The 15,825-nt window shown below is 47.6% G+C and overlaps 1 protein-coding gene across 1 annotated transcript in view; it reads left to right on the top strand.

Moving 5' to 3' along the window:
- boc (BOC cell adhesion associated, oncogene regulated) overlaps nt 1-15,548 on the top strand; it is a 26,354-nt gene extending 10,806 nt beyond the window's left edge. Inside the window, exons 2-18 of the mRNA XM_071913744.2 lie at nt 1,426-1,554; nt 2,383-2,655; nt 6,506-6,652; nt 7,435-7,578; nt 8,223-8,516; nt 9,351-9,623; nt 9,726-9,994; nt 10,199-10,364; nt 10,780-10,848; nt 11,219-11,428; nt 11,832-12,007; nt 12,159-12,381; nt 12,645-12,830; nt 12,925-13,136; nt 13,265-13,353; nt 13,663-13,811; nt 14,358-15,548. Coding sequence (XP_071769845.2) covers nt 1,443-1,554; nt 2,383-2,655; nt 6,506-6,652; nt 7,435-7,578; nt 8,223-8,516; nt 9,351-9,623; nt 9,726-9,994; nt 10,199-10,364; nt 10,780-10,848; nt 11,219-11,428; nt 11,832-12,007; nt 12,159-12,381; nt 12,645-12,830; nt 12,925-13,136; nt 13,265-13,353; nt 13,663-13,811; nt 14,358-14,527 — 3,162 coding nt within the window. The 5' untranslated portion in view covers nt 1,426-1,442 and the 3' untranslated portion in view covers nt 14,528-15,548. The remainder of the gene's footprint in view (nt 1-1,425; nt 1,555-2,382; nt 2,656-6,505; nt 6,653-7,434; nt 7,579-8,222; nt 8,517-9,350; nt 9,624-9,725; nt 9,995-10,198; nt 10,365-10,779; nt 10,849-11,218; nt 11,429-11,831; nt 12,008-12,158; nt 12,382-12,644; nt 12,831-12,924; nt 13,137-13,264; nt 13,354-13,662; nt 13,812-14,357) is intronic.
- Nucleotides 15,549-15,825: the final 277 nt, after the last annotated feature.

Genomic DNA, 15,825 nt, shown 5'->3' with positions numbered 1-15,825 from the left:
TTTAGTTGCTAGTCTCTGTCATTGAAGTTTGGAGCTTCATCAATCATTCCCTTGCCGTAATAGGATCAGGGCAAATATGTGTGAGAAAGTTGTGTGTTTCCAATTATATAGATGCAGCACAATGTATCCCCTTGAGTATGTGCATGTTTGATGACATGTATGTGTATGACGGATAGAGGGAGAGAGAGAGAGGGAGCGAAAGAGTGTGTGTGTGTGAGAGAGAGAGAGAGAGAGAGAGGGAGAGATTGAGTCTGGGAGCTAAGGACCACCCTCCTCATCCTGACGGGAAGTTGTTAGTTTAACCTGACAGGAAAGAATTCGGGAAACTTGGCAGGGAGCGACAAGGGAGAGAGAAAAGCTCCCCTCTCTACATTAACTGTTAATAGACTGACCATTACCATTAGTCTCTCTCTCTCTCTCTCTCTCTCTCTCTCTCTCTCTCTCTCTCTCTCTCTCCTCTCTCTCTCTCTCTCTCCTCTCTCTCTCTCTCTCTCTCTCTCTCTCTCTCTCTCTCTCTCTCTCTCTCTCTCTCTCTCTCTCTCTCTCCTAGTCTTGCTTTCTCCTAGTCCTCTCCATTTTCCACCCTAATACATACTGCACTGAACTATAAAAGAACCCTCCACCACACACACACACTCTCTCTCTCTCTCTGCTGTGATATATATTTCCCCGTCCCCCTCCCTGTCCTGCCTCTCATTAGTTGTTCTTTGTGCCGAGCGCTGAATGCAGGCTCTGTGTTTTCCCTTCTCCTCTCCTTCCCTCCCCACCTCCCTCTTCCCCTCTCCCTCCTCCTGGACCCTCTACCTGTATCAGTTACACCTGAGTGGGAAGGTGCGGGCGGGGTGGGGTGGTGGTGGTGGTGGTGGGGGGGGGTGGGGTCAGGTTACGGCCCGCAGAATGAGGGCGCCCCTTTGATGAACATAGACTTGCTGGGTGCGGGTACAGGCGGAGAGAGGGAGGGGGGGGGTGGAGGGGAGACGGGGTCAGCGGCGAGATGGGGGCTGACAGAAAAGAAAGGCTTTATTTGTGTCTGGAGTTGGGCTGCTGAGGGTACCGCAGAGTGCACTGCCTCGCCTGGGTTGTGTTTCGCTCATAGCTGTGTGTGTGTGTGTGTGTGTGTGTGTGTGTGTGTGTATACAAGTGCAATAGAGGGAGAGAGGAGTTTCGGCCATGTGTATGAATGAGCATGAATGAGAGTTTTAGTATTTAGATCTATCTGTATGTTTCCAAGCGGACTGTCGGTGGTTTTGTGCTCTGTGCAGTTCTGCATGTGTGTTTGTGTATGTGTTTGGGTGTGTGTGTGTCTACATGTGTGTGTTTCAGTCAGTGGGACTTGACTTACACTGTTTGTTATGAGTGTACCAAGTCTGTATATGACCCTCTAACCTTCCTGTGTGTGTGTGTGTGTGTGTGTGTGTGTTGCAGGGGGTAGTGTATGGAAGATGTCTGGAAAGCTGGACTGGACTCCGTGGATGAAAAAGAGAAGGGCTCCAGTGTTGTGCGCTCTGGCTGCAGTGCTGCTGTGCTGCCTGCAGGGCGGCGCCTCTGTCTCCGGTGAGTAGACCGCAACTAAGATGACCGCTTACTGTCAGCACAACAACATGAACAACATGAACAACATTTGTTTATGTTTATGTTTGTCTTATGCCATGTACCTGTGTTTTATCCTCTCTCATTCTTATATCCTTCCCTATTTCTTTCCTTAACTTCTCCGTCTCTTTCTGACTCTCACTTCCTTATCTCTTCTTATCTCTCTCTAAAATTGAGGCTGCCTGCAACAGCTGCCTTCTCCCTAAAATGTTGTAAAGTAGTAATCCGTGAAATTTTCATATAAACACATTTCCGTTTTGCTATACTCTGTCGCCGAATGATATGAACACACTAGTGATTGATCCTATACCTGGTTCACGAAAGCTTGTACATTTGCTACATTTACTGTTCAAAACACCTGGCGCCAGGTAGGTCTTACCAAGGAAAAAGTCCTCTGGTGCACAGAAAGTAGTAGTAGGTAGTTAGCATGAGCTGTGACAGCCGCCATGAACAGACAAAGAAAAGAGCTCCACCTTAAAAAGTTGTCACAGTACTGGACACACTGTTTGATTAACAAGCAGTTTCTGGGAAGTGCAGTGCAGAAACACCACAGCAATGAGCGCTTAGCACCAAAGATGGAGACAAAATAATAATACACATACCACATACATACCACAAATTTATAGTCAGAAGTAGTGTACAGTCCGTTGTTTTTCCTAATTTTCATCTTTTAATCAGAACAGTGACTGTATGCTGAGTTGTATAAAGTAAAAAAAAAACACAAAACTGCAAAACTGTCCTAATATTTTTGATTTTGCTGTTAACTGCTGTGTATGATCTCCTCCCTGTCAGACGAGGTGCCAGTGTTCACTGAGGAGCCTCTGTCGGTGGTTCAGAAGTTGGGGGGCGGCGTGACCCTGCGCTGCAGCGCCCGGCCCGCCTCCGCCAACATCAGCTGGCGCCTGAACGGCCGGGGGCTGGCGGACGGGGACCCGGACGTGTTGCTGGGGCCCGGCACCCTGGTCATCCCCACCCTCTCCAACCTGACGCTGGGCAGATACCAGTGTGTGGCCAGCACCGCTGCAGGAGCCCTGGCCAGCGTGCCGGCTAATGTCACCGCTGCCAGTGAGTAGCCACCCACACTAAGCTACAAAAAACAAACACAAACACACTGGTCTTTTATGTTTTTCGGAGTATCCAAAGAGCGCCTTTGACTTAATTTTCTTCAACCAAAACAAAAACACAGTTGGAAAGGAGGGGTTTGTTTGCTAACATTTTTCTAGAATACAACACTGTAAACTATGTACTTTTCCACTGCCAGTGGATAGTCTCAGTCTGCTGATTTTACAAAGGTACAGCTACAGTTTTAGTGCTCATGTGTCTAAAACCATCCTGACACAACATTGATTAGTGATGATAGCAGTGTGCAGTCATGCAGTATTCACTCTGCTTTTATGCAGTGTCATACAGCACTGAGGCCCGTAGCGTGTATTGATCTAACGAGGTTGAAGTGAATTATTCTGGATGCTGACATTTTTAGTGTGGTGCTGGACTGAGTGTGCCGTGTTATATTTGATATGCATCAGGGGAGTGGGAGCAGGCTGAGAGGGGGCCTGAAGCGGTGTAACCTGAGCCGGAGGAATGGAGGGGACCCTGGGGCCGGGGCCGGTCAGAGCGGGGCTAGGGGACCGGGGCCGGGGCTGGGGCCCCTCTGCTCCCCACAACACCACATTCCTCTCCACAGGGCCCGACAGCAGGGCTCGCCTGAAATTATGGCCCCATAATTGGGCAGAGGGCTGTTTGGCAAAAGGGGGGAGATAAGGTTGTTGTGTGTGTGTGTGTGTGTGTGTGTGTGTGTGTGTGGGGAGGGAGGGGGTGGAAAGAGGATGAGAGCATATGATTGATTAGAGCACACCATTAGATGCAGCAAGAGGGCGCGACTGAGTGTACTCCCTCTTTTGTGCGTTGTGTGATGCATGAGGCTGCTGTAGCTGGAGAAACTGGAGGTGTTTCAGGCCAGTTGAGACAGGATCCTTCCACAAGATGAGACGTGATGTCACATTCTCTGTCTCCTTGAAGCCCTCCATAACCTCACACACACACACACACACACACACACTCACATTCTCTTCCTTCACACATTTTTCACTCTTCGCCCCGTCGCTCTCTCTCCCTTCCCACCTCTCATTATCTTTCACTTTCTCTCTCTCTCTCTCTCTCTCTCTCCTCTTTCGTTCTCTGCCTCCCTTGTTTTCATTTTTCCTCTCACTTCTGCTGAGCGTTATTTGTCAAGCTGTGTGTGTGTTTATGAGAAAGTGTGCAGAGCTTTATGGACAAACCCCATATGTACACAAGGCATTAAATATCACTGATAGATCCAATAGTCGATGAATCATGTTGAGGTAACCACATGTGGAGCCAGACTGTTTGCCCCCCCCTCTTCTTCTCTAATTTAATAACGCTCTCCCCTCGGCCACCCTCAGACCGCCTCAGGAATCGCTCCACAGGGAGTGTGTGCGTGTGTCTTTCCATGTGCGTGCTGTTTTCCTCTTAGTTATATATACGCACATGTTTTTTGCGAGTCTGCGAGTGTGTGTGAGCCGGATCAAGATAGTTTGGTTCCAGGCCCGCTGTAAAGAATCTGTCTGGACTCTCTCCCACTGGGACCGCGCTGTTTTTGGCATTATTTAAAACTCCTTGCTCGAATTCCTTTGTAGACAATCAACCTCCCTTTGCGCCGAAAACAGAGACGGGAGAATCTCGACATGTATCTGCACAACACAAACGCACGTTACATAAACATCTTACAGTTCATACACACTCACACACACACACACACACACACACACACACACATGCAGGCCTCCTACCTCCACACATAAAGATGATGAATGCACTGTCTCCCAAGAAATATTTAAGTCGGCCTTGCCAAGCAGTCCTGGTGAGGGAGGTCTGCTTCACTTTATAAATACCATCAATCCTCCATCCCTCTTCTCACCCGGGGCCAGCAGGATGCACACGCACACACACACACACACACACACACACACACACACACACACACGCGCAGGCGCGTACACGCTCACATGCACGCACACACACCTGAGAGGCACCCATGCGGGGTTTGTTCCTGTGAAGAATGCGGGGTGGAGGTGGGGGTGGGTGGGGGCGGTGGTGGTGGGGGGTTAAAAGGTGTAACTGGAGGAATTTGGGAGAAGCAGGGAGGAGGAGGTGGGGATGGGGGGGTGGAGGGGGGATGGAGTAGAGCGGAGGAGAGCAGGCAGGGGGTAGCTGTAAAAACAGGACCTGATTGATTTAGCAAATGGAGCATCACCAGGCCTCTCTTCTTCAAGGCTCCACCCCCACACTCCACATACACACACACACACACACATATACACATATACACCACTTAGCATGACATGTCCTGGGATTCTCATCTCTCAGGATAGGAGTTGAAACGGAGTGGGAGCGTTGGTGTACGTGTGTGTACATGTGTTTGTCTGTGTGTGTAGATGGTGGTGGTGGTGGTGGAGGTGTGTGTGGGGGGGGGGTCACCTGCCAAAGCCACAGACCCCCATGGCCCATTTCTCCCATTAAAGCCAGACAGACAGACAGATAGACAGAGACACAGATCCAGCATGCATGGTGAATAGATCAGATATAGAATCCCCCCCCCCCCCCGCTCTCCTCCTGCAGTCGAGCGCAGTGAAGGTGTTTGTTCAGTGCGTTGAGTAAATCACTTCGCCGTCCCTATCAGTAGATACCGTGGCCTTAACTAAACTTTGCTTATTGAGTTAGAGCTGTATACAAAGTCTCGTCAGCCGAGTGTATATACCGCCGGCTCGGTCTCGCCTGTTTGCCAAAAGAGCGCTGCTGGTCCAAGAAAAACACGTCAGTTATAGCACCTCTGGAAAGAATGGAGAGAGGCTGTGTTTGTTAAGAATAAATCAACAAAGGCTGGTAGACGTTTAATTAGGTTCTCGGAGAAGTTTTATTTATCTTTCATTTCACTGTTGGACTGCTTCATGACAAATCTCTCCATTTGTGATGTTCTTTTCACTCAGCTGCTCTTTCTTTTTCCCCCTCCCGCGCCGTTCCCTTCTCTCGTTTCCTTTCCTCTGTTGCTCCTTCTCTCCCGGTCTCATTTTTGAGTCCTTCTCCTTCTAGACTTTAAAATGGCAGCGTCGCTCTCCCCCGACTCCGCTTTCTTTGCGTTGCGCCGTTTCCTCCCAATCCAAACTGGTTATCTTTCCCTGAAACTCTAGAGGATGGACACCTCTCACCTTTGACCCCGTGGCCAGGCCTCCAGGCCCCCATGTGGGGGTTTAGGGGTCAGGGGTCAGATGGGTGTCTGTGCTGTGCAGACTGTGTGTCTGCGGGACGGAGTCGCAGCACATGGCCGCAGTAATCCCACTCCCTATTCCCACAGAACCTGAACCACGCTAACCAGAGCCAGGCCCAGTCACACAAATATTACACACAATTAATGAGACCAACTCGAATGCGAGATACTCCCATTTTACATTTTAGGAGAGTTTATGTAAGAGTGAGGAAGTCGGAGCCACAGCGCCCTGACGATATTCCTGTGACTTTAGAAAGATCATGTTAGAGGAAAAGAAATACAAATAAGAGCTAAGGAGAGGTTGAAGAGATTTTATTTTTTTTTGAAGATAGAGCATATTAGAGTGAGCAGAGGAGGAAGCTGTGGGAGAGGAGTTATGATACAGTGGGGAGAGAGTGAAGTGAGATACACCCAATATGGAAACAGTACAATTACTTTAGAGTTTATTATTGCTCAGAATAAGAGACCCCATTGCGGTTTTCTACTCATGAAGCCGTGGACCGACGGCTGCTGTTACATGTAATTTACACAATGTATTAGGATGACGAAGGGATGGTGAATGGTTTTGCAGTTATATGGCAGTGAAGCCTGTATGCTGACTTCAGTTTCCCCCGTCTGCGTGTTTTCCAGAGCTGCGGGACTTCGAGCCGGACGACCAGCAGGACATCGAGGTGGACGAAGGGAACACGGCTGTCATTGAATGTCACCTTCCTGAAAGCCAGCCCAAGGCCCAGGTCCGCTACAGCGTCAAACAGGAATGGCTGGAGACATCCAAAGGTACTGTGTTTTGAGGACTAATTCATTATGATCTCCCATAATTCTCTCTCTCTCTGCCTCTCCCTCTCTCTCTCTCTCTCTCTCTCTCTCCACTTACCTCTTTCTTGACAATCTCTCTTCATGACTTACTGGAATGCTATAATCCCGCTATCTGGCCCATCGTAAAACCGGTGATAAGGGAATTATCTTGAGAATGTTGAAACATGGGAATACCCTTGTTTATTTTTCAACCATTTATTTCTAAGTTGCCTGCAAGAAAGAAAAAAGAGCTCCAGTGGTTTGCGGCTGGTGTGCTGATGATGCCTGGGAGCTGTAGGTACTGATATCTGTAGCTTATCTGAGAGGAAATGAATACCACATTGAGGAGCGTTCCCCGCCTGCTCTTGGTCAGACTCTAGGGCGCCACCCTGTGGCTACTGCTGACAGTGCGATCTGTACAGTCAACAACCGCACTGTAATGGCACGTCCCACTCATGTTACACGCTGTGTTTTACAATGAGAGACTGGATTTTTTCAGTGGGTTTGTCTTTGTCCTGATCGCATCTCTGTATAGTCTTGTATATTCTGCTTTATTCTTCTTGCATCAAAGTAATAAATTGTGAAACCTGAGCTAGAAATATAATTTAATCAGTATTGCTTCTCTTCAACCCCAGGAGATGATAATTATTATTGAGAATCAAAACGGTTTAACTGTCCTTGCGATGGCTGTAACAGACAATAAAGGTACAGCTCTGATTCATCTGTGATTTTGAGCCCAATCTGATGTCTGTTTTTCCCTGCAGGAAACTACCTCATCATGCCGTCAGGGAACCTGCAGATAGCCAACGCCACGCAGGAGGACGAGGGGCCGTACAAGTGTGCTGCCTACAACCCGGTCACCCAGGAGGTCAAAACCTCCACCTCCACTGACCGCCTGCGCATACGCCGTGAGTCACCGTCTCCAACACACACACACACACACACACACACACACACACACACACACACTGATCTCAGAGGCTGGTGGCCAAGACATAACACCAAATACATATTTATACATCACATGCATGCTGGCATTACTAATACTAACTAAACACATATGGAAGATGTGGAACATGAGGTCAACATATCGTGGATTATATTGAAATAGCAGCTCATCAGTCAATAAATAACTGTATAAGCAAAACTCCAAGACAGGATTGGATAACTACTAACTGAAAGGCTACAGTTACACTATTCAGTCGTTTCAATGTGACTTTTATCATGCAATCACACTAGGACACATTCACTGACAGGTGTGGACGCATAAAAATCTGATTTTATTCTCATAGCTATTGAATCTCCAAATCCAGATGTGAAAGTGCTTAGGCTCGCATGGTGATCGTAATTCTAGACGCAATCCAGCCACAACAAGCAATGCAAAGACATGGAGAGGGAGAGCAGGAAAAACTGACGCAGACAGAGATTTATATAAATAGCCAGTGGCGATGCACAAATGTGGACACACAGCGATTTAATCCCTTCTTTTGGAATCAGATTTCAAAAATGACATCAAGATGAGCCATATTCACAGCCTGACTGTCCTTGCCAGGTTCCACTTCGGAGGCGGCTCGTATCATCTACCCCCCGGCGTCTCGGTCCATCATGGTGACCAAGGGCCAGCGGCTGGTGCTGGAGTGCGTGGCCAGCGGCATCCCCACTCCGCACGTCACATGGGCCAAGGACGGACAGGACCTGCGTTTCCATAACAACACGCGCTTCCTGCTCAGCAACCTGCTGATCGATGCGGCGGCCGAGGGCGACTCGGGCACCTACATCTGCCGCGCCGACAACGGCATCGGCTCGGACAGCTCCGCCACTGTGCTCTATGACGTCCAGGTGTTTGGTAAGTGGAGAGTGAAGTCAAGGGAAATGTGTATGTGTGTGTTTTGTGTGTATATGTGCACAAAAAGAGTAGGAGTGCAGGATGGTTTTAATAACTTTTTCTGGTTTCTGGTTTGGGATTTTGTATGATTTGTTTTGATTGTTTTTATAACCCTGAATTGATTTGTTAAACAAAGTTTCCCCTATAGGCTTTACGTAGTGAATGGAGTTAATTTTGCTTAAGTGAGTTTGTTCGGTGGACTCCACTGGCTACTCCCTTTCAAGAGTTTTCATGACTAGAGTTTTGTCTGTGTCATGGATTTAATAATTAGAGCGACTCCTGTTTGGCGGACAGAGAAGACAGGGGCAGTATGTAAGACTGGGCGGTGTTGTGTAAGAATGAGTGCGTGGAGACAGAGCGCTCTATTCTGCAGCAGGGCTTGATTGAGTGTGTCTAGGTTATGGATGACTGTTTTTACAGTGATTTTCTGTGTGTGTGTGTGTGTGTGTGTGTGCGCGCGTCTGTGTTGTGGGCTTGTCTCTCCGCAGCTGGCTCTAATTAAAGCCAGAGAGCTGCTGTAGCTCTAATGAGCTCTGTCTCTCCCTGATTCACAAGCAGCCAACCATCAACTAGCTGGCCTGGCCTCGCCTGCCTGGCTCTCCACACCCCTGTCATACCGCCTATACACACGTGCACGATTGTGATTTTGCTCACACACATAGGCGTACCCACACGTGAGAATATGCACAAGCATGCGTGCACACACACACACACGAAAGCTACAGCTAGGCTGGGTAGGCACCCTCTCTCTCTCCCTCCCTCCCTCTGACTCTGTCTCTCTGCTGTCTCCCTCAGAGCCTCCTCAGGTGACTGTGGAGCTGCAGCAGCAGGAAGTTGTGTGGGGAGAGACGGTGCGGTTCAGCTGCCAGGCCCGGGGTAAACCCGCTCCCTCTGTGATGTGGCTCCACAACGCCCGGCCCCTCGCCCCGTCTCCTCGCCACCGCCTGTCCTCCCGTGTCCTGCGCGTCTTCAACGTGGGCCCTCAGGACGACGGCCTGTACCAGTGCATGGCTGAGAACGGGGTGGGCAGCTCCCAGGCCGCGGCCCGCCTCGTCACTCTGCCAACCGGTGAGTAGTTCAGTCAGATAGCAACAGATGTAATTCTTTTGATTCCCATTAGCTTTGATGATCTATTCAATCCAAACCTAACTCTCATGTGTATTTTTTCAGGGATTCCGTCCCGTGGGAAGCTGCCCTCAATCTTGCGGCCGCTCAGCCCAGACAAGGTGCTGAGAGAGCAGGCTCCGGTGAGGCCCGGGGCCGCGGGGGCCATGCTGCCCCTAGACTGCTCCGAACTGCCTGGGCAGATCTTACCTGCGGAGGCCCCTATCATCCTTAGCCAGCCACGCACCGGCAAGGCCGACTTCTATGAGCTCACCTGGAGGCCGCGTCACGACGGAGGGGCCCCAGTGCTGGAGTACATGGTCAAGTACAGAAAGGTACTGCAAAGAGTTTAGTGTCTGTGTTATCAAGTATAGTTTAGAGACCATCCCGTATTTTATGCAAAATTCTTTTCTCAACAAGCCCCTACTTGTGTGAATATAAATCGCCTAATCTTCTTGCTCATTCACACTTAATCACATACGCAGCCACTCCCCATGTCAGTAACTAAGCCCTGTTTCCTTGCTGCCCCTCCCTCGCAGGTGGGAGACCCTCTAGGAGAGTGGACTTCCAGCAGTATCTCAGGCTCTCTGCACAAGCTGACCCTGGCCAAGCTGCAGCCAGACAGCCTGTATGAAGTGGAGATGGCTGCCAAGAACTGTGCCGGGTTGGGACAGCCTGCCATGATGACCTTCAGAACTGGCAAAGGTACACACCACTGCCACAGCAGCCATAAAGCTTTTATAGCTATACACACGCCACCAGGGCATATGCAGGGTACAGCTAACTCAGTGGCGATGGTGCCAGTCACTCTTCATCCTTGGTAGCATTTAAAAAGTCATAAACCATTACCATTTTACAAAAAGCAGAAAGCAGAAATTCCCAAATATGTAACAATGATAGCTGACATCGTGGCCAGCTAACAAAAATACAAAATAGGCATAAATTTACATGGTTTGTGTGTGTCTATTTATTTGTTTATCTATTTATCCCTGCCTCTTTGTGTCTGTATATACTGTACGTAGGCTGTTTATTTAATGAAAAGACTTTAACATTTTGTTCAGAACGCAGTCCCTTAATTCAACCACTGATCCAACTGTTCACCTTGTTTTCCTGACGATAGGTCGCAGGGGTACAGGAGGGCAAAACGATCCCCCGAAAACTGCTGCTGTTCCTTCGCCTAGCCTCTCTCGTAAGCCCCTCCCCTCTCACCCTGTACTTCACTGTGCTCCTGTAACAAACTCTCCTCATGTATGTACTAACTATAACTAATTTCTACTGTGCTAGCCATAATTAGATAATATAAGACTAATGCTGTTAACCCCTAACCCTTCTCCTGTTGACTAACATGCACATTTCCCAATCTCTCTTTCATTTCTCTCACTGGAGGATGAACTCTCAGTAAGTTTTAAATGCGTTACCTGCTTTTTATGTTCTTGTGTGTGTTTGCTTTCACCGTCGTAATTGTGTGTCTGTGTGTTGTAGGAATGATTACAGATGAATAGTGTGTGTGTTCGTCTGTTGTTGTCCCCCCATCTGACACCGCTCTTCCTTCGCCACAGCTCCGGAGGCCCCCGACAAGCCCACCATCTCCACGGCAACAGAGACGTCCGCGTACGTGACTTGGATCCCGCGCGGCAACCGCGGCTTCCCCATCCAGTCGTTTCGGGTGGAGTACAAGAAGGTGAAGAAGGCGGGAGAGGACTGGGTGACGGCGGTGGCGAACATCCCCCCATCGCGGCTCTCCGTGGAGATCACAGGCCTGGAGAAAGGTCGGCCTCCCATCTTCATGCTTCCATTGACAGTGCTGTTATTATTCGGAGCAACAGTTTGTACTGCCATGTTGGGGTGGGGTGTGGTGGGGGGGGGAGGGGTGTAGGATGTTGTACCATATAATTACAATGATGATGTCCTTCGTAATTACATTCCCATGACCCTTAAATTCATCAGCATAATGAGTGTTGTTACAGTCATTTCAGTAATTACTGCAATCAATCAAAACCATAACCAGATTGCAATCAACATTTCGTTTTCTCTCTCTGTAAAGAAAAACATAAAGGAAACTGAAAACAAACATCATTACTCAACACACAACATAGAGCCTCGTTGTGTGCAGCTCGCAGCCCCCAGAGACACTTTAGTAGTGATTAACCAGGCATGTCCCTCTCCCTGTAGGTACGTCCTATAAGTTTCGTGTTGTGGCGGTGAATGTGATTGGTTCCAGTCCTCCCAGCGCCCCATCTAAGGCCTACACAGTGGTGGGTGGGAGAACCAACGAGCGGCCTGTAGACGGACCCTACATCACCTACAACGAAGCCATCAACGAGACTACCATCATCCTCAAGTGGACGGTGAGTGAAGAGAGGAAAGGAGCCGAAGTGTGTGTGTGGATGAAGATCGGTTTTTGCTATGTGTGCGATTGAAAATGTTGTTTTTAATCAGTGTTTGTAAAGTTTTTATGTTTTTCAGGTTGTAACATGATTTTTCCCCCCCCCTTACCAGTACTCTCCTGTCAACAACACACCCATCTACGGTTTCTACATCTACTACCGGCCGACGGACAGCGATAACGACAGCGACTACAAGAAGGACGTGGTGGAGGGAGACCGCTACTGGCACTCCATCACCGACCTGCAGCCTGAGACGGCCTACGACATCAAGATGCAGTGCTTCAACGAGGGGGGAGAGAGCGAGTTTGGCAACGTGGTGATCCTAGAAACTAAAGGTGAGGGCATTACTTGTGTATTATTGAGTATTTGCCTGTGATTACCTCGTTATGTTGTTGCCTCTTGGCGTTGCGGGCAATTTTTCAGGCCAGTTTAGATGGGTCACTTCCAGAAATAGGCAACAAAGTGAAGGAAAGTGAGCCTGACAGCCAAATATCTGTTCAAATGTTTAATTGCAACCATGTGTCCCTCTGTGATTAATGTGTTGCCAGTCAGAGTCCTGTTAACTAATGTTTCTCCTCTTTTCCTGCGTCATCCTCAGCTCGTCTTAACCCCCAGCGGCCTGCTCCGTCGGAGACTCCAGCTCCAGGGCCGGGACATCCGGGGGGACTGGTGCCCCGGCCCAGCGACCTGCCCTACCTCATAGTCGGTGTTGTCCTGGGGGCCTTCGTCTTCATCATCGTAGCCTTCATCCCCTTCTGCCTGTGGAGGGCCTGGGCCAAGCAGAGTGAGTGTTGGTGATGATTCCTAATGCTCGGCAGCGATGAGTCTGTTCCCTCCTCGTCTGTGTAATCACGGCTCTCGTCTTGTACTCATTTCAGAGCAAACGTCCGACCTGTGTTTCCCGGCTGTGGCTGCCCCCGTGTCGTCCTGCCAGTACACCATGGTTCCCCTCCAGGGCCTGGCGCTGGTTGGCCACTGCCCGCTGGACCCCCACATGACCGCTCCGCATGCTGTCTACCCTCCGAATGGACAATACACTCCTAACGGAAAACCTCATCACCCCACACACTGCCTGCCAGGACTGCACCAGGTAAGCCAGAATTCATAGACCTATAACTTATGTAGTTTGGTAACAAGATATCATTGTTATGAAGGTTTAGATTGTGCTCATATGTAGCCTTGAGAGTATTTTCACCTAGAGGCGCTTGTTTTTTGCAGGAGGAGGTGGATTGTGATATGGAGTGTGACACATTGTTGCCACAGACGATGTCAAATGGACACCTGCCTGTCTGCCACTACTCTACCAGGTACATTTACATGTAAATCCTCATAAGTCAGTGTGCCTTATGGGGTGCTTGTATGGAGTGGTGTAATCAAATAATTCATAGACAATCCACAAGTTGGGGAGCAAAAGAGAACGCTTGAGGCAGAAGAAACAGGGAAATCTTTGCAAATTTCTATAATTCTACTGCCACTGAATTCTCATTTCTTTAGACTTTGTTGACCTGACATTCAACTGAAATTCATGACGTTGGAGTTCATAGCGCAGAAAACACAAATTTTGAGTGGATTTAAGTATGTGTATCTAAATACTCTTGCACTCCTGTCTTCCTTAGTGGTCCTGAGCATCATCTACAGGATTGCTGCCCTTGTGATGACTCCACTCTTCAGCTCCTTGACACCTCCCACCAGCCAGTCGGTTCACAGGAACTGGGAGGTGATACCAACTTTTATGGTGTAGCAGAAGAGGATGACATCACTCGAGGTACGTCTCCTTTCTACCAACAGAAGCCATCGCTGACTAACATAATTCTAACAATAAGTCTAACAGTCATTGCATGTTTCCCTCTCCCTACCAAATAGTCGATTTAAGTGACAAATCGGGAAAGTTGCTTTTCTTACGTATTACAATGATGCAATGCATGATGAAGCCATTCAGATGATCACAAGATTTAGGTTTTATCAGCCTAAACACACGAATAATGCTTTGATCTGAGACATGTTCAGAGCTAAAATAAAAAGCTGGAAGAAAATCATTCAAAACCTAATAGATTAAAAGTATCTCAGCTGACTCAGACCCTAATGAGCCTGAAACAGTTTTTCCTGGTATTTTAAGGGATTGTTACTAGCTACATTCAAGAGGATATTTGCTATTTCTTGCCAAAACACTAGACTTTGAAGTTGCTGTAGAGGGGCAAAGCAGTGACAGGCTTTTCATAGAAGAGTTTGATTTCTTCCAACCTTTCTCAAGACGTTTCTATTTCAATGTTCGCCGACTGATTTTCCTCTCCTCTCTTTCTTATTCATGTAGAGCCAACTTCCTTTCCTCTTTTATCTCTGGAAGATGAAGGGATTTTCACCACATCATCTTCAACAGCTACAACGCCACAATCCCAAGATTCAACAATACAGGAAGTGAACATCCTCCCGAGCGAAGCGTCCCCAGAGGACGAAGGGACAGTAGACTCAACAGATGCATAAGAGACTGTCAAAACAAACAGAAGAAAACAAGAGAAAGTATTTATTTTTGTATCACAGATATTTATATATTTATGCTTTTGTACATAAAAGTGTTTCGTTATACTGTATATAAGGTTATTTTCATATTGAAAGAAAGACTCTTTATTCATACATCCTCCTCACTACATTATGGACAAAGGGAGTGTCATGTTGTGATGCTGAACTCATGTTGTAATCTCAAGTGGTGTCTGCATTTCTTGGGGAGGGAAATGAGTCTGAGATATTATTCCCTGTGTGAATATCAGTCAGGGGATCTTAAATCTGGAGGGGGATTCCTCTCAATTTAGCACTTAAGATCTAGAAACGCCTCACTCCTCAAGTCATTCCTCGCAGACCTCCAACTTTAGTGCTTGGAGTTGGACCTTAAGTACTTAGCTTTATGTACACCAGAAACAAAGGGACCATTTGGACCATCCTGATGCTGTAATTGTGTGGTGCTCCCTTCTCTGTTTTGCTCTGTGTTGCTTTACCAAGGTTTCAAGGTACAACTGTCCATCTACCATTTTGTATAGAAATAACACAAATGTATTATGCATTGTTCATCATTAACAAACTATTAACAAATGTATGCAACATAAAATCATTCTGTTTCAGTAGTGTTCAAAAGAGATTATATATTGTATAGTTATTTATTTTTTTGATTTTATGTTATTGAATTTTTTTTTAATCACTGAATGGGAGAGATTCTGGAAAATATCTTTTACTCAGTCATTAATAAGCTGAACTTTATACTAGACTGCAACCACTTCTGTGTTTACTGATTTGCTGGTCACCAAATGACTGCCAAGTGAGGGATCTTTGACAGGGGCGTCAGTATTATTCTTCCCTCACAGATTGGTGCGTAAGTATTAGTCTTCGCAAGAGATGTCTGCGATCAAAATGAAGGAGATCCTGAATCTGTACTCCCCTTACAAGTGTAGCCGTTGCTGTGGTTACACATGCTGGAGCACTATTGCATGTAAATAAAAGCTTATGAAATCGACCAGGTTCTTTTGTGCATCCTTTCCATCTTGTACAACTACAGTGTGGTAGCTACATAGTCTGCACACATTCTGTAGTTATTATTAAACATGTGCAACATTATGATTTAGGTTACACATGCAGTAATTGTGCTATAGGTGCAAGTCAAGTATCCCTTTCCCCATTTGTTACAGTGAGACCAAACATACCGTAGTTTCCATAGATTGTTTCTTACATAAAGATGCCGTACTGTAGTTCAACTTCCACTCCAGTTGGAATAAAGACAGGGATGTGAATTA

Source organism: Centroberyx gerrardi, chromosome 22 (assembly GCF_048128805.1).
Source record: "Centroberyx gerrardi isolate f3 chromosome 22, fCenGer3.hap1.cur.20231027, whole genome shotgun sequence".
NCBI lineage: Eukaryota > Metazoa > Chordata > Actinopteri > Beryciformes > Berycidae > Centroberyx > Centroberyx gerrardi.
The sequence above is the reverse complement of the archived record's forward strand: the minus strand, read 5'-3'. Positions and strand labels throughout refer to the sequence as shown.